Source organism: Epinephelus moara, chromosome 3 (genome assembly GCF_006386435.1).
Source record: "Epinephelus moara isolate mb chromosome 3, YSFRI_EMoa_1.0, whole genome shotgun sequence".
NCBI classification, from domain to species: domain Eukaryota; kingdom Metazoa; phylum Chordata; class Actinopteri; order Perciformes; family Serranidae; genus Epinephelus; species Epinephelus moara.
The window spans coordinates 17,935,457-17,953,351 of record NC_065508.1 but is presented as its reverse complement, the minus strand read 5'-3'; the positions used below and the strand labels follow the sequence as shown (position 1 = coordinate 17,953,351).

Here is a 17,895-nt window from a genome sequence, read left to right as displayed (position 1 = left end):
TGGCTGTTTAAGAGAAATAAACAGTAAAGGTAAGCATATGATTCTCTTTGTAGTGCTTTTTGAATGACTTGGTGATGGTGATGAGCCTCTATGAAATCGTGAAATATGCTGGCAATCTCCAGCGCTCTGTGGGCATGATTTGCACGCGTGCAATTAAAAAAAAATCACAACTGATTGTGTCCCCCCCAAACTTGTCATCAGATCTGCACCCATGCTATACACACTGTGATTGTCTCATCGCATTTGAGGGCGGGACTTAGCCATAGGTAAATTGTAACCACAAGTCGCGGTGACGCAGACCTCCTGTCTGTTTCTGTAAATTGAAACCATTTCCCTCAGTGGAAACGAAGCTTTAATTTACTTTCATTTCACAGATAAGAAACAATAAATTGTGAAGACAATAAAGCCTCGACAAAAATAGCATATTAAGTCTTGTGTGCGATTCATCCTGGCTTCATATGAGCAGAGGAAATCTCCGCTATTCACTAGGCAAATTTATACAATGTAAAATGCCATAGGCTTGCGCTAATAACGTTAGCATGTTATATTTGTTTGGAAAATGTGTTTAGTAAAAGACAGTTGTTTTGTCAGTGAACCTTGTGAGTTGTAACGGAGCCAAATTATTTACCATTACCTTTGTTAAATGTTGCTGTTGTCTCTGGTTTCATATGAGTAGAGGAAAAGTATGCTAGTTGCTAGGCTAATTTATACAATGTAAAATGCCACAGGCTTGTGCTAATACCGTTAGCATGTGTATTTGTTTGGAAATGTGTTTAGCATAAGACAGTTGTTTTGTCGGTGAACCTTGTGAGTTGTAATGGAGTCTAATTTTGTAATGTTACCTTTGTTAAATGTTGCTGTTGTTCCTGGCTTCATGTAAGTTGAGGAAATGTCCGCTAGCTGCTAGGCTAATTTATACAATGTAAAATGCCATAGGCTTGTGCTAAAAACGCTAGCATGTTGTATTTGTGGAGAAAATCTTTTTCTGTGAATGCTGCGAGTTATAGTGAAGTTGATTTGTGTACTTGTGTTTGAAACTGTTGATGTTAAGCCATGTTTAATGTGTGTTTTGGGTGTGTTTTCAATAAACTTTACAGCACTTCACAGAAACCCCACCGCCAACAGGAAAGCTCAACAACTGCTACCAGATTTAGCTAGTTAGCTCCTGTTAGCTAGAGCAACAATGCTAATGTTATGCTCAGTAAACCAACTCTCCTCAAAATAAACAGTGCACTGGGGCTAACCTCTATTTTTATTTAGCTTAACAAGGCTAAACTTGCTCTGTAGCTGCATGGTTTAGAAGTTGGATTGAGAGATAATTTTACTCAGTTACTGCTGAGGAGCTGGTGTTAACCACAGCTAGCTGGTCAAGAAGTAGGATAATAATAGGAAATAAAAAGTGATAGTATCACTGGGGATATTGGCATTATGAAATAACAACTGAATTTTGAAAGAGGTATTTTGAGAAACAAAAACCCTTTAATGAAACTTAGCCTAACTCAAACTGAGCTATTAGACCTGCCATAACTGATTTTTGGCCACTTTGGGGTGCCATACCTGTCAGGGAGGGCCCGTAAGGGAAATTTGTGATTTATGATTAAATTATATGAATAAAACTTGACAAAAGGGACAAAATTAGGTTTCAATATACCGAAAATGACCATTTTAACATTTAAAGAAATTTAAAAATTATAATATGGAATAGTGACAATAATGTACATAATTCACCCAAGAAGTTATAGTTATGTGACTGTTTCCCATTTGCTTTTTTATTTGTTTGTCACCAACGTCTCTTTTAAGCTAATGTCTAACTGGTATGACATTTTCTGTGAGCATATACATTCCCACAGGGAGGAGACCCTCTGACTTTGGTGACCCCGTGACCCTTCCCCTTGAACCGCCATCAGACCACACTTAACCTGTCCTTTTATAACTACAGTATATATTTACCCAGTGCAATGTTGACTTTGAAAGTGACACTGGACTATCAGGCTTTACAGATGGCCTGCACTCTTTACAGTGTTGTCGTCTTTTTAAATAGTTTCATGTCATACACTGTGTGACGACATATTTTTCTACCCCTCTCTCAAACTTGTCTTTTCTCGTGAACTTGTGATCATATCTGAACTGTGCATTGGTCCTCTCTCACATCACTGCTGACCCAAATGATTTACTTTAATTTGAGGACTTTCATCAGTTACTTCTTCTTCCTGTCTACTTAGCTCCTGCATGGATTTACCTTATTACTGTTGGCTTATTACTAACATTCTTCTCCAGCACTAACTTTGAAAACTGGAATTATCCAGACAAGATCTGTCTGTCTAAAGGAGTCAAAGTGCCTCTTGTACTCCTTAAAAGCTAAGCCCGGACCACTGAGAGCCTGCCAGTTGGTCTTATTAGCACAGTTTACTGGCAACAAGAGGATAGCACATGGCTTATTACTTATGTTGGTTCAGTTTGACTGACCTCCGGCCGGCTGGAAGGTATTTTATAATGGGTTTTTGTTGCAGTTGTAAAACAAAAGCCACTGAACAGGGCAAGTTTTAGCATGTTTCACCTATAAGTTGTTGGGGGGTGGGAGTGAAGGTGTTCAGTTTCAGTCTCCCCTTCCCTCCCATCTTGCAATCACCATATCAGTCTTTGCATAATAACACCTCCTGCTGCAGAGAGGTGCTTGTCAGACCAGTTTTCAGGCTGTGTTTGTGTGCAAATGAACAAGCTCGGGGAAGCCCTCGTAGCCCGAAGTTCAGACTCGAGAAGCCGGATTTGGTTCTGAGAGAGGTGTTGTTTCATGTGGCAGATCTTTTAACAGATATGTGGGATTGATTTTAACATCTCACAGGAGAAAAAGAAGACATTGATGTGTTTGAGCTCATCACTGTAAGGATAAAACAGCCCACCACAGGTGAGTGCTGCTTTTAACTTTTTCATACTACAAACTTTTAGTTCCTGGATTTAACCTTCTTGTGTATTTTGCTTCACTGTGGTTTCATTGTATTAACTTTATCTCCTTTTTGTTTTTTATTTGATTCATCATAGTCACTTTTTTATGCTTTCTTGCCTCAAACCCTTACGCATGTTTTCCCCTACTAAATGACATGTACTGACTTGTGCTAATGAGTCTGTATGTGGTCTTTTAAATGTCTCTGTGGCCGTTTCATGCTTTAGTCATAGGTTTTCTCTGGTACTAATCAGTAGAAAATCCTCCACATACAAACATGAGTGCAGCTCAACAATATCTGTTGTCTTGTCTGATCTGATGTGTTCGGTTTCTTGCTGTGACACTTCTGGAAAAAAGACCAAAACACTCTAAACAATGTCCCTAACATCACCCTGTGTACCGGCACTTATGACGGAAGTGTCTGGAATGTGAACTTCTGTCACCTTTACACATATTACACAGAGTAAACACATGCTATAAGACCAAAACTGTAAACGTACACTATCAACATAAAGAGCAAACGTTCTACAGACCCGTGTTACAATATTGGTCCACTAAAGAAGAGCAAATAACCAACCAAAAATAACCTGCCTGACCACATTATCCAGGAACTCTCTAACAGATAACACACAGACTTACAACCTTTGTTTACCCCCTCACCCAAAGCCACACCATGATTTATTTTCTCTATCAAAAGATGTGGTAGCCATGATATCTGAGGTATTTCACTCCTTCTTCCTAATGTCACGTTAAACATTAACACTGGGAGGTAATAAAATCCAATATGGAATATAACAAACATGTCTGGGTGTGGCTCTGACAGCGCATCTGCGTAGGCCACTCATGCGTGGGAGGGAGGTAAAGGCAGGTAGACTCCTGGAAGCTTCCTTATTGTGGAGCAGGAAGAAACAAGTGTCCTACTGCTGTCTGAGAGGTACAGTGGGCATTTATTGTTTCTTATTCTCTACATTTCTTTTCTCCTCTTCAGGGTATCTTACCACCTAATCTTAAATTCCAGTTCCAGACATTTCATTTCTCTCTGCCTGCCAGATCTGCTTTATTTGCTCTATCTGCAAAGTTACATACATTTTACCTTGATCATATTTTACCTTGATGATTTTGTACAACTAAACATGGGTGGATTACGAGACAACGGCCCCCTGGGCACAGATATGCAAAAGGACCCACCACCTCCCCTACACAAGAGCAAGATATGCAGATTTTGTTGGATTTTGTTTGCATGTCTTTGTAGCCATTACACATCTTTTTGTGGTTTTTTGTTTCTCCATGGTCATTTTGTGTCTCCTTGTGGTTGTTTTGTGTCATTTTGTAGTCGTTTGGGTCTCTTTGAGGTAATTTAGTGTCAGATTAAGGTAATTTTGTTTCTCTCTGAGGTAGTTTAGTGTGTTTCTTAGGTAATTTTGTGTCAGACTGAGGTAATTTTGTGTCTCTGTGTAGCTATTACACATCTTTCTGTGGTTTTGTGTCTCTCCATCATCATTTTGTGTCTCCTTGTGGTTGTTTTGTGTGCTTTTTTTAGTTGTTTGGGTGTCTTTGAGGTAATTTAGTGTCAGATTAAGGTAATTTTGTGTCTCTGAGGTAATTTTGTGTCTCTTTGAGGTAATTTTATGTCTCTTTGAGCTAATTTAGTGTCAGATTGAGTTGATTTTGTGTCTTTTGTGTCTCTTTTTGCAGTTATTCTATTCTATTTTCAGTTCAGTTTTATGTTATTCACAAAAAAAAGTTTAAAATACAAGTATGCAGATGTGAAATGGAACACCCTGATGAGCTAAAGCTTGAGAATAAGGTCCCAGGCATGAAGCAAACTGCACGTTTAGATTTTTTAAATTTTATTTTATTGAACCCATATTTAACCAGGTATGTCACGCTGAGATCAACAATCTCTTTTACAAGGGAGACCTGGCCAAGACAGCAGCACACAGAAGATTAAAGAAAACGAAAGTGCATGTGATAGACAGTAAGATTTACAACTCACAAACCTCATAACTAAGAGCCTAAAAGCTAAACTACCCTAATGCTAACTACTAAATTGTCGTGATACATTTATTCCATCAGTTAGGGAAGATACCAAAAATAGAGAGACATGACAAGTCAGTCTCTTCCTGGTTGGAACGTGTTAATTTGAATGACATTTAGCGATTGAAGGGCAGGAGGCCCCCTGACACTTTGGTCCCCTGGCCCCGTGCCCAGTAGGCCCATTCAGTAATTCATCTATGCTGCTAAATGATTTGACTTATGAAGAAATACATATTTTTTTGGGCTCCGTGTGAAGAAGAAACTTTCCCTCAATTTAGAGCTTGCTGCTTCCAGTAAATTCAATTTCCGTGTGCTGTGATGTGTTATGCTTGGCGAACCTAAAGTATCAAGATTTATCCGAAACGATTATATTGGCACATATTGTCCAAACGCAGCCCTGAGCGGTCAGCGTGAGGGGACAAAAAGATCAAGAGTTAAAATATCCTCAGTCTCCAGAGAATCCAGCTGTATTGCACACCACTTCCTCTCTCATAAATACAGTAATTATTTTGAAGGGAAAATCCAACCCTGTTATTCTTTACAATACTTGACACTTAAGGTCAAAATCCAGAAAGTGACAATCACACATACGTGGCAGCCTTTGTGCCGTTTGTCGATGTGTAACAGATGTGTAATTTCCTGTCAGTCATGAAGGATAAAAAAAAGTTACATTTATAAAACGTGGGAAATCCTTCTGTCCATCAGACAATCACAGCAATAGATGTTAGCTTGATGTTGTCAGAAATGTAGTGTTGCATCTGTGGACTCCTAATATATTGTATTCACAGTCTAATTTTAGTGAAGATGGATTGCTAAGTTTTTAAAATACTATAAATAGCATTCTATATCAAACAGACACTGTATGCTTATCAGTGAATGACCAGAGGGATTTTGGATGTCCAGAGAGACTCTGGTCACAGAGTACTCTGCTGTTGCCCTGGGAATAAAGTAGCGTAGTTTTATAGGGTGCACGTCAGCAGGCTGTACCCAAAAATGAGTCAGAAGTTAGAGGGAAATCCTCCCCACATGGAGGTATTACTAAACAGTATATAAAGTTGGAAAACATCTGGTGTCTGTCATCACTCTGCAGCTGTGAGGCCTCAGCGTCTGGACCATGTTTTCCTCTGCCACGCCGTTCAAAAACCAGCACTACTCAGAGCTGAAGAAGAACTGCATCAACGACAAGACACTCTATGAGGATCCAGAGTTCCCAGCCACCAGTTCATCACTGTACTTTAGGAAAGCACCTCCTGGTTATGTGGAGTGGAAACGACCTGGGGTGAGTGGTACAGGTGGCGGTGGTCCGTCGCTAACATCCATCAGGGAATGCAAATGAACATGGTGACATTTTACCAGGTGGCATTTTCATGTAATTATATTGAAATAACTGGGTTTGAACCACTTAGTGTGAAGCAGAAGGCAAAGTAAAAAGAGCACTGCACCATCACCACGCTTCAAATTAGTTTGAAGATTAATGTCAAAGGAAGTGAGAAAAGAAAAAGTGTGCTGAGTCCATCACATTAATTTTTCTGGTGTAGGAGATCAGCAATGAGCCTCATCTGTTTGTGGAGGGCATCAGCGCCCATGACCTGAACCAGGGCGTAGTGGGGAACTGCTGGTTTGTTGCTGCCTGCTCCTGCCTGGCTTTGAAGCCGCACCTCTGGAAGAAGGTGAGTTCATTTTGTTTGTTTATTCTGACTGTGTGAGCCAAGAAGCTGGGGTATTAAATGTTGCTTACCAGTTATGAATAAAGCTTATGTAGAGTAGCTCTGATCAAACTGCAGGTACAGCAGCACTGGAGTTAAGTTAAGGGTGAAGGTTGAAACAGGCTGGCTGCATAGATCAAATCAGGACAGCAGGAATTCACCTGAGGGAGGGGTTCAGGTGTACATAACAGCGAAACCACATTCCTTCAGCAATATGACCTACAGCTCTGATACTTTTGTCTTTCACTTTTAGATTTATTTACAGGCAGGAGTGCTGAGATCAGTAAACTAATAAACTTAGATAACACTATGAAACTTGTTGAGGATGTTTAAGATTCAAAATAAAGTTATAGACCATTTCAGCTTTCAACCTCCAACAAAATACAATCTCAAACACTGCATATCAAACAAGAAAAAACAATCTAACACTAATGGAAGATGAGCTGTAAGCTGATCAGAGGAGGATCGAATGTCATCCACAGTCTTTATGTTTGGCTTTGTGCAGAAAGTTTTGTTGGAAAACCTTACGAGTTTTTTTCCGCTCCTGTTCACTGACCATGCAAAATGTAACTGATACAGCCTCAGTAGAAGCTGTCCGGTGTCACATATTTGATCTTATCTATGACTGAGTTCTTCCTGGTTAAAGATTTACAACAAAGTGCCTTATTAAAAAAAAAAAAATCAAGCAGCAAATATTTGTTCAGTTCAGGTTCTGTTCAGTTTATTGTCAGTCAAGCATGTAAAAAACATGAAGGAATGTAATTCGTTACCCAGCTCCAACAGTGTACAGAGAGTAAATAACATTTTACGATAGACCCTATAATAAATAATTATAGAATATTTTAGAATATTATTAGCTTTTAACAAGGAAACCATCAATAGTTAAGTAATTAAAGTCATAAATACCATCAGCTGAAAATTTTATTGACATGTTTTAATATATTTTCATTCTGAAAAGAAGAGTAAGAGTAATATCCTGTTGTAATATGCACAGATATACTTAAATGTTTCTGCTTTCGTTAAAATCTGCTTTTTACTGTACATGCACATTAGGGACCATTTCACTGAGCTGCAAAACTCCACTGAAAATGACTCATTAGTTCCACTTATGTTTGCTGCATTGTGTTTGTTTGTCTGTTTCCAGGTCATTCCTGACCATAAGGAGCAGGAGTGGGATCCCAAACACCCGGAGAGCTATGCAGGAATCTTCCACTTTCAGTTCTGGGTGTTTGGAGAGTGGTTGGACGTGGTGGTGGACGACCGGCTTCCCACAATCAACGGTGAACTCATCTACTGTCACTCGAAAGACAACAACGAATTCTGGAGTGCTCTGCTGGAAAAGGCCTACGCCAAGTTAGTACACTTAAAGGATTACGTCATCCCCCAAATGACCATTTGTATATCAGTTACTCACACTGTGTTGAGTTGATAACAGGAAGCAAACTTTTCCTGTCATGTCTCCACGGTGAACTCAAAAACATAGAGAATTCTTGATGACTTAATATACAAGGGGGGCGTGTTTAAGATAAGCAAAATGACATCAAAACATCCATTACATCCGTCACACAAGCCATGCTTTAAATCCAATTTATTATCATTTATCCAGTCATATGCTCAGTGCTCCCAACACGTGCATTTTCACTAAAATACTTCTGCAGAAACAGTCTCACACACTGATAAGAAATACGGAGCATACAAGTGAATAAATGAGATGTGAATTATACTGCACAGGTTTTGAAGAGTTTGTAAACAGATATTTTGATATGATTCTGCTGTTAAAGTCGGACCCCTTCTAATTCATCAGGAATGTCGCCTATTTTTGGATTCTTTGTTCACCGTAAAACATTTTCTTCCCGAATTCAACATAACACAAGTTGTGGAGCTAACATGCACATTATCATTTGGGGGAGGGGGGTGAAGTCTCCCTTTAAACCACATTGTCCCTTTTGCAGAAACATAGATGTATTAGTATTTTTTGAATGCAATTAATAATTGTACTCTTGTCTAGTTCATATTATAAAAACATTATCAGTGGTAAAATATAACAAACTACAACTAAAACTGCTACAAATATAAGTCCTACAACCACAAGTTCTAACAGCTCAGGTAAAAAAACCCCAAAAAACACAGTCTTTACTGGTCAAAACGTTGGTTCAGTACAAAGAGGGTCTATCACTGGAGGCAAACAAATCCAATAGGGAGGGGACGGAGTCAGAATCAATCAACAGGCTAAATCCAAAAAACCAAGAAGAGGACACCGGGAAACAAAAGGCTGGAACACTACACACACAAGGAGCTAAGACAAACAGGCACTGAGAAAAAACACAAACTAAATACTCTGGTGAGGGGAAGGATAACGAGACACAGGTGAGGCTAATCAGGGCGGGGCCGACAATCAGACACAGGTGAAGTCATCAAAGGGGAGGGAAAACACACAGAGGCAGGAAGTAGAGAGATCTGAAACGAGAGGGATGTGAGTTTCAAAGTAAATCAGGAAACAACATGAATGAATGAAATAAAAAAACATATCTGAGAAACTTGAGCTGTGACACAAGCACTACTACTAAACTAATAATAATAACAAAATATGTGCAGTGCATGATATAATCAATCAACTATTGCTGCTTTCATTGTATAAAGTGTTTAAGATTTTAAAAATAATTGTGGTACCATGTAATAGTGCATGTATTGTTGCAGAAAAATCAATATATTTGCATTATGTATAACAAAATACAAGTATGTCAAGTCCATTCTTGTGTTTCTTTGTAAATGTAATATTTTTGTAACGCATCTAACGGCTAACTGAACTTGTGATTCCCCTGCACCCTCCGTGTCCAGGCTTGCTGGCTGCTACGAGTCCCTGGAGGGGGGAAACACCGGAGACGCTGTGGTGGATTTCAGTGGCGCTGTGGCTGAAGCCATCGACCTGGAGAAAGAAGCTTATTATAAGGACCAGGAAAAACAAGACAAGCTGTTTGAAGATCTCCTGAAGGTTTGGGACCGTGGAGGAATCATAAGCTGCTCCATCAAGGTCTGTGCTCTTCCTGAATATATTCTTCTTTGTCTCTAAACTTCAGAGAAACTGACCAGTTGTTTTTATAATTTCATCAGGCACAGCCTCATGAGATTGAACTCAAGATGGCAAACGGGCTGGTGAAAGGTCATGCATACTCAGTGACTGCAGTGCAGAAGGTGCGTTTGGGTCACGGGCTGCTGGCCTACTTTAAGAACGAAACCATTCCTATGATCCGCATGAGGAACCCTTGGGGCAAGACTGAGTGGAAAGGAGCTTGGAGTGACAGGTGAGAACTGGTTAGGTTTAATTTCTCCACCACTGTTGTAGTTCTGACTAGAGGAGGAGCAGGAAACCAACGTACGAAAAGCAAAAAGCAAACTTTTAACAGTCACATTTTATGATTTAAAGGATGGACTTTGTCTGGATTATAACTTGAAAACTATGTATTTGTATCTAATAGCTACTCATAAGTGCATTTATTTCTTTTGCCTGCTGTTTGCCAGCTCTGAGGAATGGCAAAAAATTGGTGATATGGAGAGGGGCAACCTTGGTCTCGTAGTAGAGGACGATGGCGAGTTCTGGTGAGTTTCTTCACTCACAGCAATCCACCTGTGGAGTTAACGTCCTCTTTCAGGGTGTACAATAAGGCTGCATTGTCTGTTCAAACCCACAGGATGTCCTTCGAAGACTGGTGCAAGTACTTCACGGATGCAGATGCTTGCCGTCTCATCAATACTTCGGTGATCAGTGTCCACAAGACATGGCATGAGGTGGTGCACTTTGGGAGCTGGACCAAAAACGCAGAGCCGCTTTTAAACCGCTGCGGCGGCTGTGCCAACCACAAGCCGACATTCCTGCAGAACCCACAGGTACTGTAGACTCTGAATGTACTCCTCACATCACCTGTGTTCGTGCACATGTGTACATTTATATTCACTCCTATTTAACTTCCTTTACAGTACATGTTTGACGTTACAAAAGAGGCCGATGAGGTCCTCATCTCCTTGCAACAGAAAGACTTGAAGAGCCACAGAAAATATGGTCAAGGAGAAAATCTGAGTATTGGCTTCGGTGTCTTCAAGGTAACGTGGCAAGAGTTGATAACTTATCTATGACTGTGAGTTGCATGATAAACCAGGGGTTAATACCAGTAAAAGATTTGATGGATTTGTGACCAGAGATGAGTTCAATACAGAGGAAATGATGTTCGCATGGGATGCAGACGTTAGTCAAAGGTCAGTCTATTTGGGTGGAAAACAGGGTCATTACATTACAATTTGGCTTTCATTGCAGTTGAAGAATTTGGCTTTGTTTGACTTTTCTACTCATTTGTTGAGCAAACAGTGAACAGTTGTTTGGCGTTTTTTGCTGACAGGCAGACATGACTTGATAGTTTTATCAGAACCAAAACAGACCATTTTAACAAGCGGCTAAATCACACATGATGAAGCACAACAAATACACATACTTGGGGTTGATTGTTTCAAGCTGAAAAACAGAGTGGAACAAAACACAGTTTGTGACGATTTCTTCTACAGTTCCAGTAAGGTGCATAGAGTTCAGTCGCCTGTGTTCCACCACAGAGCTTCTGCAGCCATCGTAGAAAACTCATGCAGTATGGGCACATTTAGTGACTGGTGGAGATCAAAAAAGACATGCATTTACATTGTTTCTGTGATACAATATACCGTATGTATGTGAAACCACCTCAGGTTTGAAAGTAATCAGCCCGTTAAATGGCCGTTATCAGTTGTCATTAGGAGTCTCTTCCCAATGACAACTTCCTCCTGTAGTCATGTTTATTGTTAGGCGGCAACTCCTAGTGGTTGTTGTAATTATGACAGGGGCATAGGAGGAAGTCAGGTGACAAAGTACAGAGTGCGACAAAGTCCATATATGGAGGAGGTCGGCGTGGATGATTGGGTCAAAACACAGGACTTTCACCCAGAAGAGGGAGGAGACTGTCGATACCCAACATTTTAAGCCAAACCTTGCTGTTTTTTCCAAACCCATCCACGTGCTTTTGCTCCCTAAACCTAAGGAAGTAAACCAAAAAATGAAGTGTTTTACCTTTGTGCTAGGTTTATTTACTAAGCCGACTCTCTACATTTCCTGTTTATTTTGAACACACACAATGTATTAAATTGAGACACCATCCCTGTGAATCCAAAGCTGACACAAGAGGAGTATCCAGCATGCCATATTTTGTTGTTTTGGCCCTTAACTTAACAAAAGTGAAACTGTAACAAAACTGCAACCATTTCACAATGTTGGATATGTACTTTCTGGCCTGTTTTTTAGTGCGGTTTACCCTGCCTGAGGCATTATAATGGCAGTGGTAACAGTTATACATTTAATGGGCTGAGTGGTAGAGTTACAAAATAGGGATAATTTTATCCAGACCTGCAACATTTAAACAGACAAATCAGTACAGCTTAGTCATAATGTGTTTCAGTAGAGGTCTTTAAACTGCAGAGTCAATGCAGTCCTCTCATGCAGCTGCAAAACTCGCCAAACTAGATTTTATCCTCCTGGCTGGGATTAGATTGCCACATTCAAATGAGGCCATGTAACCGTCCGTGGCAAAACTGACATCACATTTCCCATAATGTGATTTACTTGTCGGAGATCTGGCTAAGTTCAAACACACACATCATACACTCTTATCATGGCGACAGAAGTGCTGCCAAAGGGCGCAGGTTCTAGACAGCAATAAATGCTGGTGCCACAAGGAGCATGTGATTACTGAGGCAGCACACAGCCTGCTATGAGCCTGAACCTGGATTTAACCCTTGTCAGCTATGGTCATCATAAAAGTGACTGTATCTCCCTCCTTTATCTGACGGACTCCAGACAGTGTGTCTACATCCTGTGTTTCTTATGTTGTTGTCCACTACACTTTGTATTTTCCTGTTTGAGTATTTCCTGTTTGTTTCTAGTAGTTTTAGCACATAGCCAGTTATGAATATGTATCAGTGGATATCTGAGGGCATCTCTGCATCATGTTCTGTTAATCTACAGCTGGCTGGTGTTTTTTTCTTTACTGAAATGGCAGGTCACTCAGTACTTCCCATATCACTGTAATAACATATACACTTTAAAAATGTTATTCACTATTCTGCCAGCAGGGGGCAGACGAATCTGCATAACACACAACCAGTAAATTATTGCTCTTCCAGATACTGTTTAAACCCTTATATGTAAATGTACATCTGTATTACACTATATAGGTATATGTATTGCACACATTATGCTGTACATTGACATTGGGAGTGTTTGTTTAAGACACCAGTGGGCTTTTTAAAGGTCAAAAAACTAACATAATAATATGAGACATAGTAACATACATAGTCTATCAAAGTTAAACTACTTTTTCTAATTATCAGGATGGCATGGTTGCATATATCCAAACTGAATCCAAACTTCTTATCATGTATGCAGATGTGTCATGATTTCTCAACAAAAAATAATGTTCAGAAACCTGAATAAGGTGTTTACATGCCACACTGTCCACACTATCCAGATTTCTCAAAACCAGGATCAGATTTGTGCAAACAAATTATCAGGACATGATCATAACCAGGATACCAGTGTTACTGCAATGCAAGCAAGACTCTGTTAAAATCACTTACCAGACTTTATATCTCATGAGAAAGTCAGCAGTTTGTTCAGTGATTTTCAAGTGAACCTTAAATGAAGCCCAAATTGTTTCCCTTTTCCCAGGTGGAACTGAACAGGAAGTATCGGATGCACGACATCCTGACCCAACAGTGCGTGGAGACGTCCACTTACATCAACGCCCGGGCAGTGTTCATGAGATGCACCCTCTCACAGGGCCGCTACGTCATCATCCCCACCACCTTCAAGCCTTACACACTGGGGGATTACATGCTCCGAGTTTACACTGACGTGGATTCAGGCTGCAGGTAAGACTGTGGTGGTGGTGGTGTTGGTGTGTTGTTGAACCAGTGACAGTGTGTAGTTTTGTGTGAGCTTGGCTTGGAGTTATTTTGTTGTCAGACAGAAATGAAACATATCTTACATTTATCAAGTCTTAAGAGACACTGCAGGGAAAGAGAGAACACAGCCGTACTTTGACCTTTCATTTCAGACACTGATGGATGGACTGCGTCCAAGGAAAGCACTCAGATGACTGCTTTTGGAGAACGGAGACTCTAAAATTATGCTCACATTAAATCACGTATAAAGTATAAAGTAACATCTCTCTGCTTTTCTTGGCCAAAGACTTTGTTTGGCCAGTTTTGTTTCTGACATTCTCACATACAGGTCAAGCTGGCCAGTGTTGTGTCTGGGAATCCTGAGCATTATGTCACTTCCCATGTCTTCCACTTTGATGCTTGCAAGATCTAGGTCACAGTACCAAGTTAAAGGAGCTCTACTCTTCTCCTGAACCCTAAATTCTCCTCTCCTCTCACAGGGAGTTGACAGAGGATAAACCCAGGGTAAGATGCTGGAGTTCATTCCTTGGCTACCCGCAAGCTGTGAGTCACGTCTACGTCCACGCAGCCGAGGGGCTGCAGAATCAAGACAGTTCAGGAGGTTAGAGGACTTTACACAAGCCAGATTTTTAAGTCTACTAATGAGTGTGATCAGCCTGTAATCCACCAATATTGTTTTCTGAGATGGATCTTTTTTACATGTCTTCATGCAGGTGCAGACCCCTATGTGATCATATCCTGTGAGGGCCGGTCAGTACGATCCACCATCAAGACGGACACCCTGCAACCAGAGTTCACAACCAGCGGAGTTTTCTACAGGAAGAAGCCCAGGAAGCCGATAACTGTGGAGGTAAGATGGCGTCCATCTGGTCCTTATGATTGTGAAAAACAGTCTCATTTTAAGCTCAAAGACCAGTGCATACCTTTTTCATTTTGAAATGGTTTTGAGAGCATACAGGGGAGATTTTTTTAGTAGTCTACTGGGAAATCCTTCAATTTATCTTGTCACAAACTGGCTCAGTGAATGTGACAAGAAGGGAGTCCACACAAAAGATATACTTAAAACAAGCCGAATTTATTAAACTAAAATTAACTTAAATAATCAATGGAGTGTGTAGATCAGCAACGTCAGTCATGAAAGCCATGCATGGGTGTGTGTCAGGTGTGTTGTGGCGATGTTGAAGGTGCAAACCAAAACCAATGATGCTCAGTGGATGTCAGCCGAAGGAAGGGAGAGCCCAAGTGAATATAGGAGGTAGCTTTTATAGCCTGGAAGCCCAGGTGAGCCTAATCATGGTAATGACCCTCCCATGTCAGCAAACTGCCTGATGAGGCTGGCTGGAACATCCTCCAAGACAGTGGGAGGAGCGTCACAATCTAAAAAAATAAAGAATCATAAAATTCTGAGATATATTACAAACAAGTAAGTTGTTTAGCTGCCCCTAATATACCCTTTAAAAGCAGATTTTTAGTGTCTTATCATCTTTTATATATATATAAAAAATGCTTTATGCAGGTTTGGTTGGTCATTTTCACACTGCAAAGTATAGAAGCATAATGCATTCACTTTAGAAAAAAATCTGCTTTGTTTTTCTGAATTAATGAGATTATTATCTCAGAATTATGAAAAGTTTCCATGGAAAGAATATCTACTCTGTTTTTCTGAATTAACAAGATAATAGTCTCCTTAATTTGGAAAAACAGAGCACATTTATTTTCTCTAGTGAATGGATTACGCTTCAGTAGCAAACCAAACAAACCACTCTTTTAATAAAACTAGTGCTTCAGGATTATTGTCTGAACATTAGTAGAGTTAATGTTGTGGCAATTCTTTCATAAAACAAAAGGGAGTATATAATAATACTGTTTGTTTGATGCATTTTAGATAGGGTCGCGGTCCAATAGTGGGGCACAGGTACTCATAGAGCCTATTTTTATTCAGATATTTTGAAGTGAGTTCAAGGGACCCCTTGAACCTCTTGAGTTGTTCTCTCGCCAAAATTTAGCCTTACTTTGATGCAATATTTAGCACCCTTAACAACAAACTATGCCAACATGGTAGGGACCAATGGATGCCTTAGGTCAGTGGTTCCCAGCTGGTGGGTCGTGTTCCAGAAGTGGGTCGCAGGTCCATTCTGAATGGACCACAAGGGACTCGTGAACATGTCAACTTTGTAAAAAAACACACTTAATTTTAAGTACAGTAAATTTCCAGCAAAGAGCTTTTATTTTGAAGTGCCATTTTCTGTTGTAGAGTTAGTGACTAATGAACAGCTACATGACAGAGACAGCAAACTAGCTCGACGACATGGCCAAACGCAAGTATGACACTGAATGTATTAAACTGTGTGGACCTTGAACTAATGACTAAGGAGAAATCTGGACCCCGTGGCTGGACCAGTTGGGAACCACTGCTATAAACTATCTGTAGGTGGACTCTCCAACTTAAGTGTTACCTATATATATATATATATATGTGTGTGTGTTTGTGTGTATATACAGTGCTCACAATAACTAATAATAATGATAAAACCAACAGACTGAATCCATGAACTGGAAAAGCTCACATATAACTAGTGGTCACTTTGATATATGTGACTGTAAAACTCTTCCTTTCATTGATTAATTGACTGGTCTTCCTCAGGTGTGGAACAGCAACGCAGTGAAGGACGAGTTTATGGGCCAAGTGGTGCTGTCTGGGTCGGTGAAGGACACCGCTAACCCTCAGAGGCTTCAGCTGAGGAAGCAAGGACGGCAGATGGCCGACGAGATGCCCGGCACCATCACTCTGAGGATCATCACTTCTACTCAGCTCACCGCCATATGACCTCGACAGTGGCCGGTAGAGAGACTAAATTATTTTTCAGTGCAGAACGATGTGGTGAACATCTTACTCGACATGTGCCATCATCAAAGCACCAAAACCAGCGTGTGTTCTGCTGCTGGATGTCTGTGCTGGTGTGTGATTTGACGTGTGACTTGCACGGTGGTGAATTGTTTGCAAAGCTGAGAGGCGAGCAGGGCGGATTGAATGTCAATTCTTGTCATGTCCAGGTGTTTTACCTTTATTACTTCAAATCATGTTTGTGTAACTTACAAAATATTTTTATACTGACTAATGCAAGTTGCTTGCAAAGATATCATTCCTGTTTTTACGTTACACTACAGATACTGTGAGTTATATGGCAGTAATTTGTCATTCAAGTCTTAACATAGTCAGAACAACTTGCCACATGTACTACACATCATTAATGTATCATCTGTTTCTTTAAATATTTTCTTCCATCAGTTCATATCACGTTTTATTCTCATGATTGTTAAGAAAATGCAAAAACTCTGAATGGCATAAAGAATTAAAAGGAATTCAACTTCACAATATACTGCAAGCGTTGCAACGACTCTGGTTTTCTTCCTCTTTTTATTTCAGTCCAGTTCCCAAACTGCAATATTTTGTTTGTTTTTTTTTTACACTCAAGACACAGCCATGCACAATTCAAAGTTCAAAAAGTCTATTGCTTCAACCACAATTAAAAATAGTTTATCCAAAACCTCATTTCCCCGTCACTCGTTTGTCCTTTTTCAAAGATGGGGAAAGGCCTGCTGAGGTATGCCAGATGGATCAGCAGTTTTACAAAGCTAGACAATAATAAGAGTAATAATAATAATAATAATAATAATAATAATGATAATAATAATTTAAAAAGTAACATTTTTTGTCTTTGTTCCATTCTCTTGATACACATTAATAGAGGAATTTTCACACCACGTGTACAGGTTTACACATTCAGAAGATAGGAATGTACAGGAGCAACCACAGGAAAGGGGCACGTCGGCGGCGTCTCTTGTCCCGAAATTCACCTTTTGTGCTCATAGTTCAGACCTGTACATGGGGGCAGAGGCCAAACGTCCCAGGGCCGACGAAGCTTCCTGTCAGGCCACCCACACCTACCGCACGCACACATACATGTACTAACACTCAGCAGTGGTACTCAGGACAGACTGTGTGGGCCCGCACACAGAGCGCTGCATTCATCGGCTCTCTGTCCGGATGAAGGAGTGTCCGATAAAGCCCAAACAGGAGAGCCGGATCCAGGAGTGCAGAGACAGCGTGTGTGTTCGTTTTTGTCATCTTTTTTTTTTGATTTCCAGGGTGCAAAACATTTATTGATACATACCATAGAGCAACCTGAATATTGTCATTTTAAGTTACATAATTCTGAAAAAAGGGGGGTTTTC

At 40.2% G+C, this 17,895-nt stretch overlaps 1 protein-coding gene across 2 annotated transcripts; it reads left to right on the top strand.

Moving 5' to 3' along the window:
* Positions 1 to 2,672: 2,672 nt before the first annotated feature.
* Positions 2,673 to 17,037, top strand: LOC126385366 (calpain-5-like). 2 transcript variants are annotated; one of them, XM_050036943.1, is made up of 13 exons: positions 2,673 to 2,905; positions 6,069 to 6,257; positions 6,517 to 6,648; positions 7,829 to 8,037; positions 9,523 to 9,715; positions 9,796 to 9,986; positions 10,204 to 10,281; positions 10,374 to 10,569; positions 10,660 to 10,782; positions 13,424 to 13,626; positions 14,139 to 14,260; positions 14,373 to 14,509; positions 16,304 to 17,037. In XM_050036943.1, exons 2-13 carry the CDS (start codon positions 6,093 to 6,095, stop codon positions 16,484 to 16,486), a joined length of 1,932 nt encoding a protein of 643 aa, XP_049892900.1. In that variant the 5' UTR covers positions 2,673 to 2,905; positions 6,069 to 6,092; the 3' UTR covers positions 16,487 to 17,037. The 2 variants fall into 2 exon arrangements, with proteins under 2 accessions (XP_049892900.1, XP_049892908.1); XM_050036951.1 differs by lacking the exon at positions 2,673 to 2,905 and adding an exon at positions 3,760 to 3,875.
* The last annotated feature ends 858 nt before the right edge of the window (positions 17,038 to 17,895 follow it).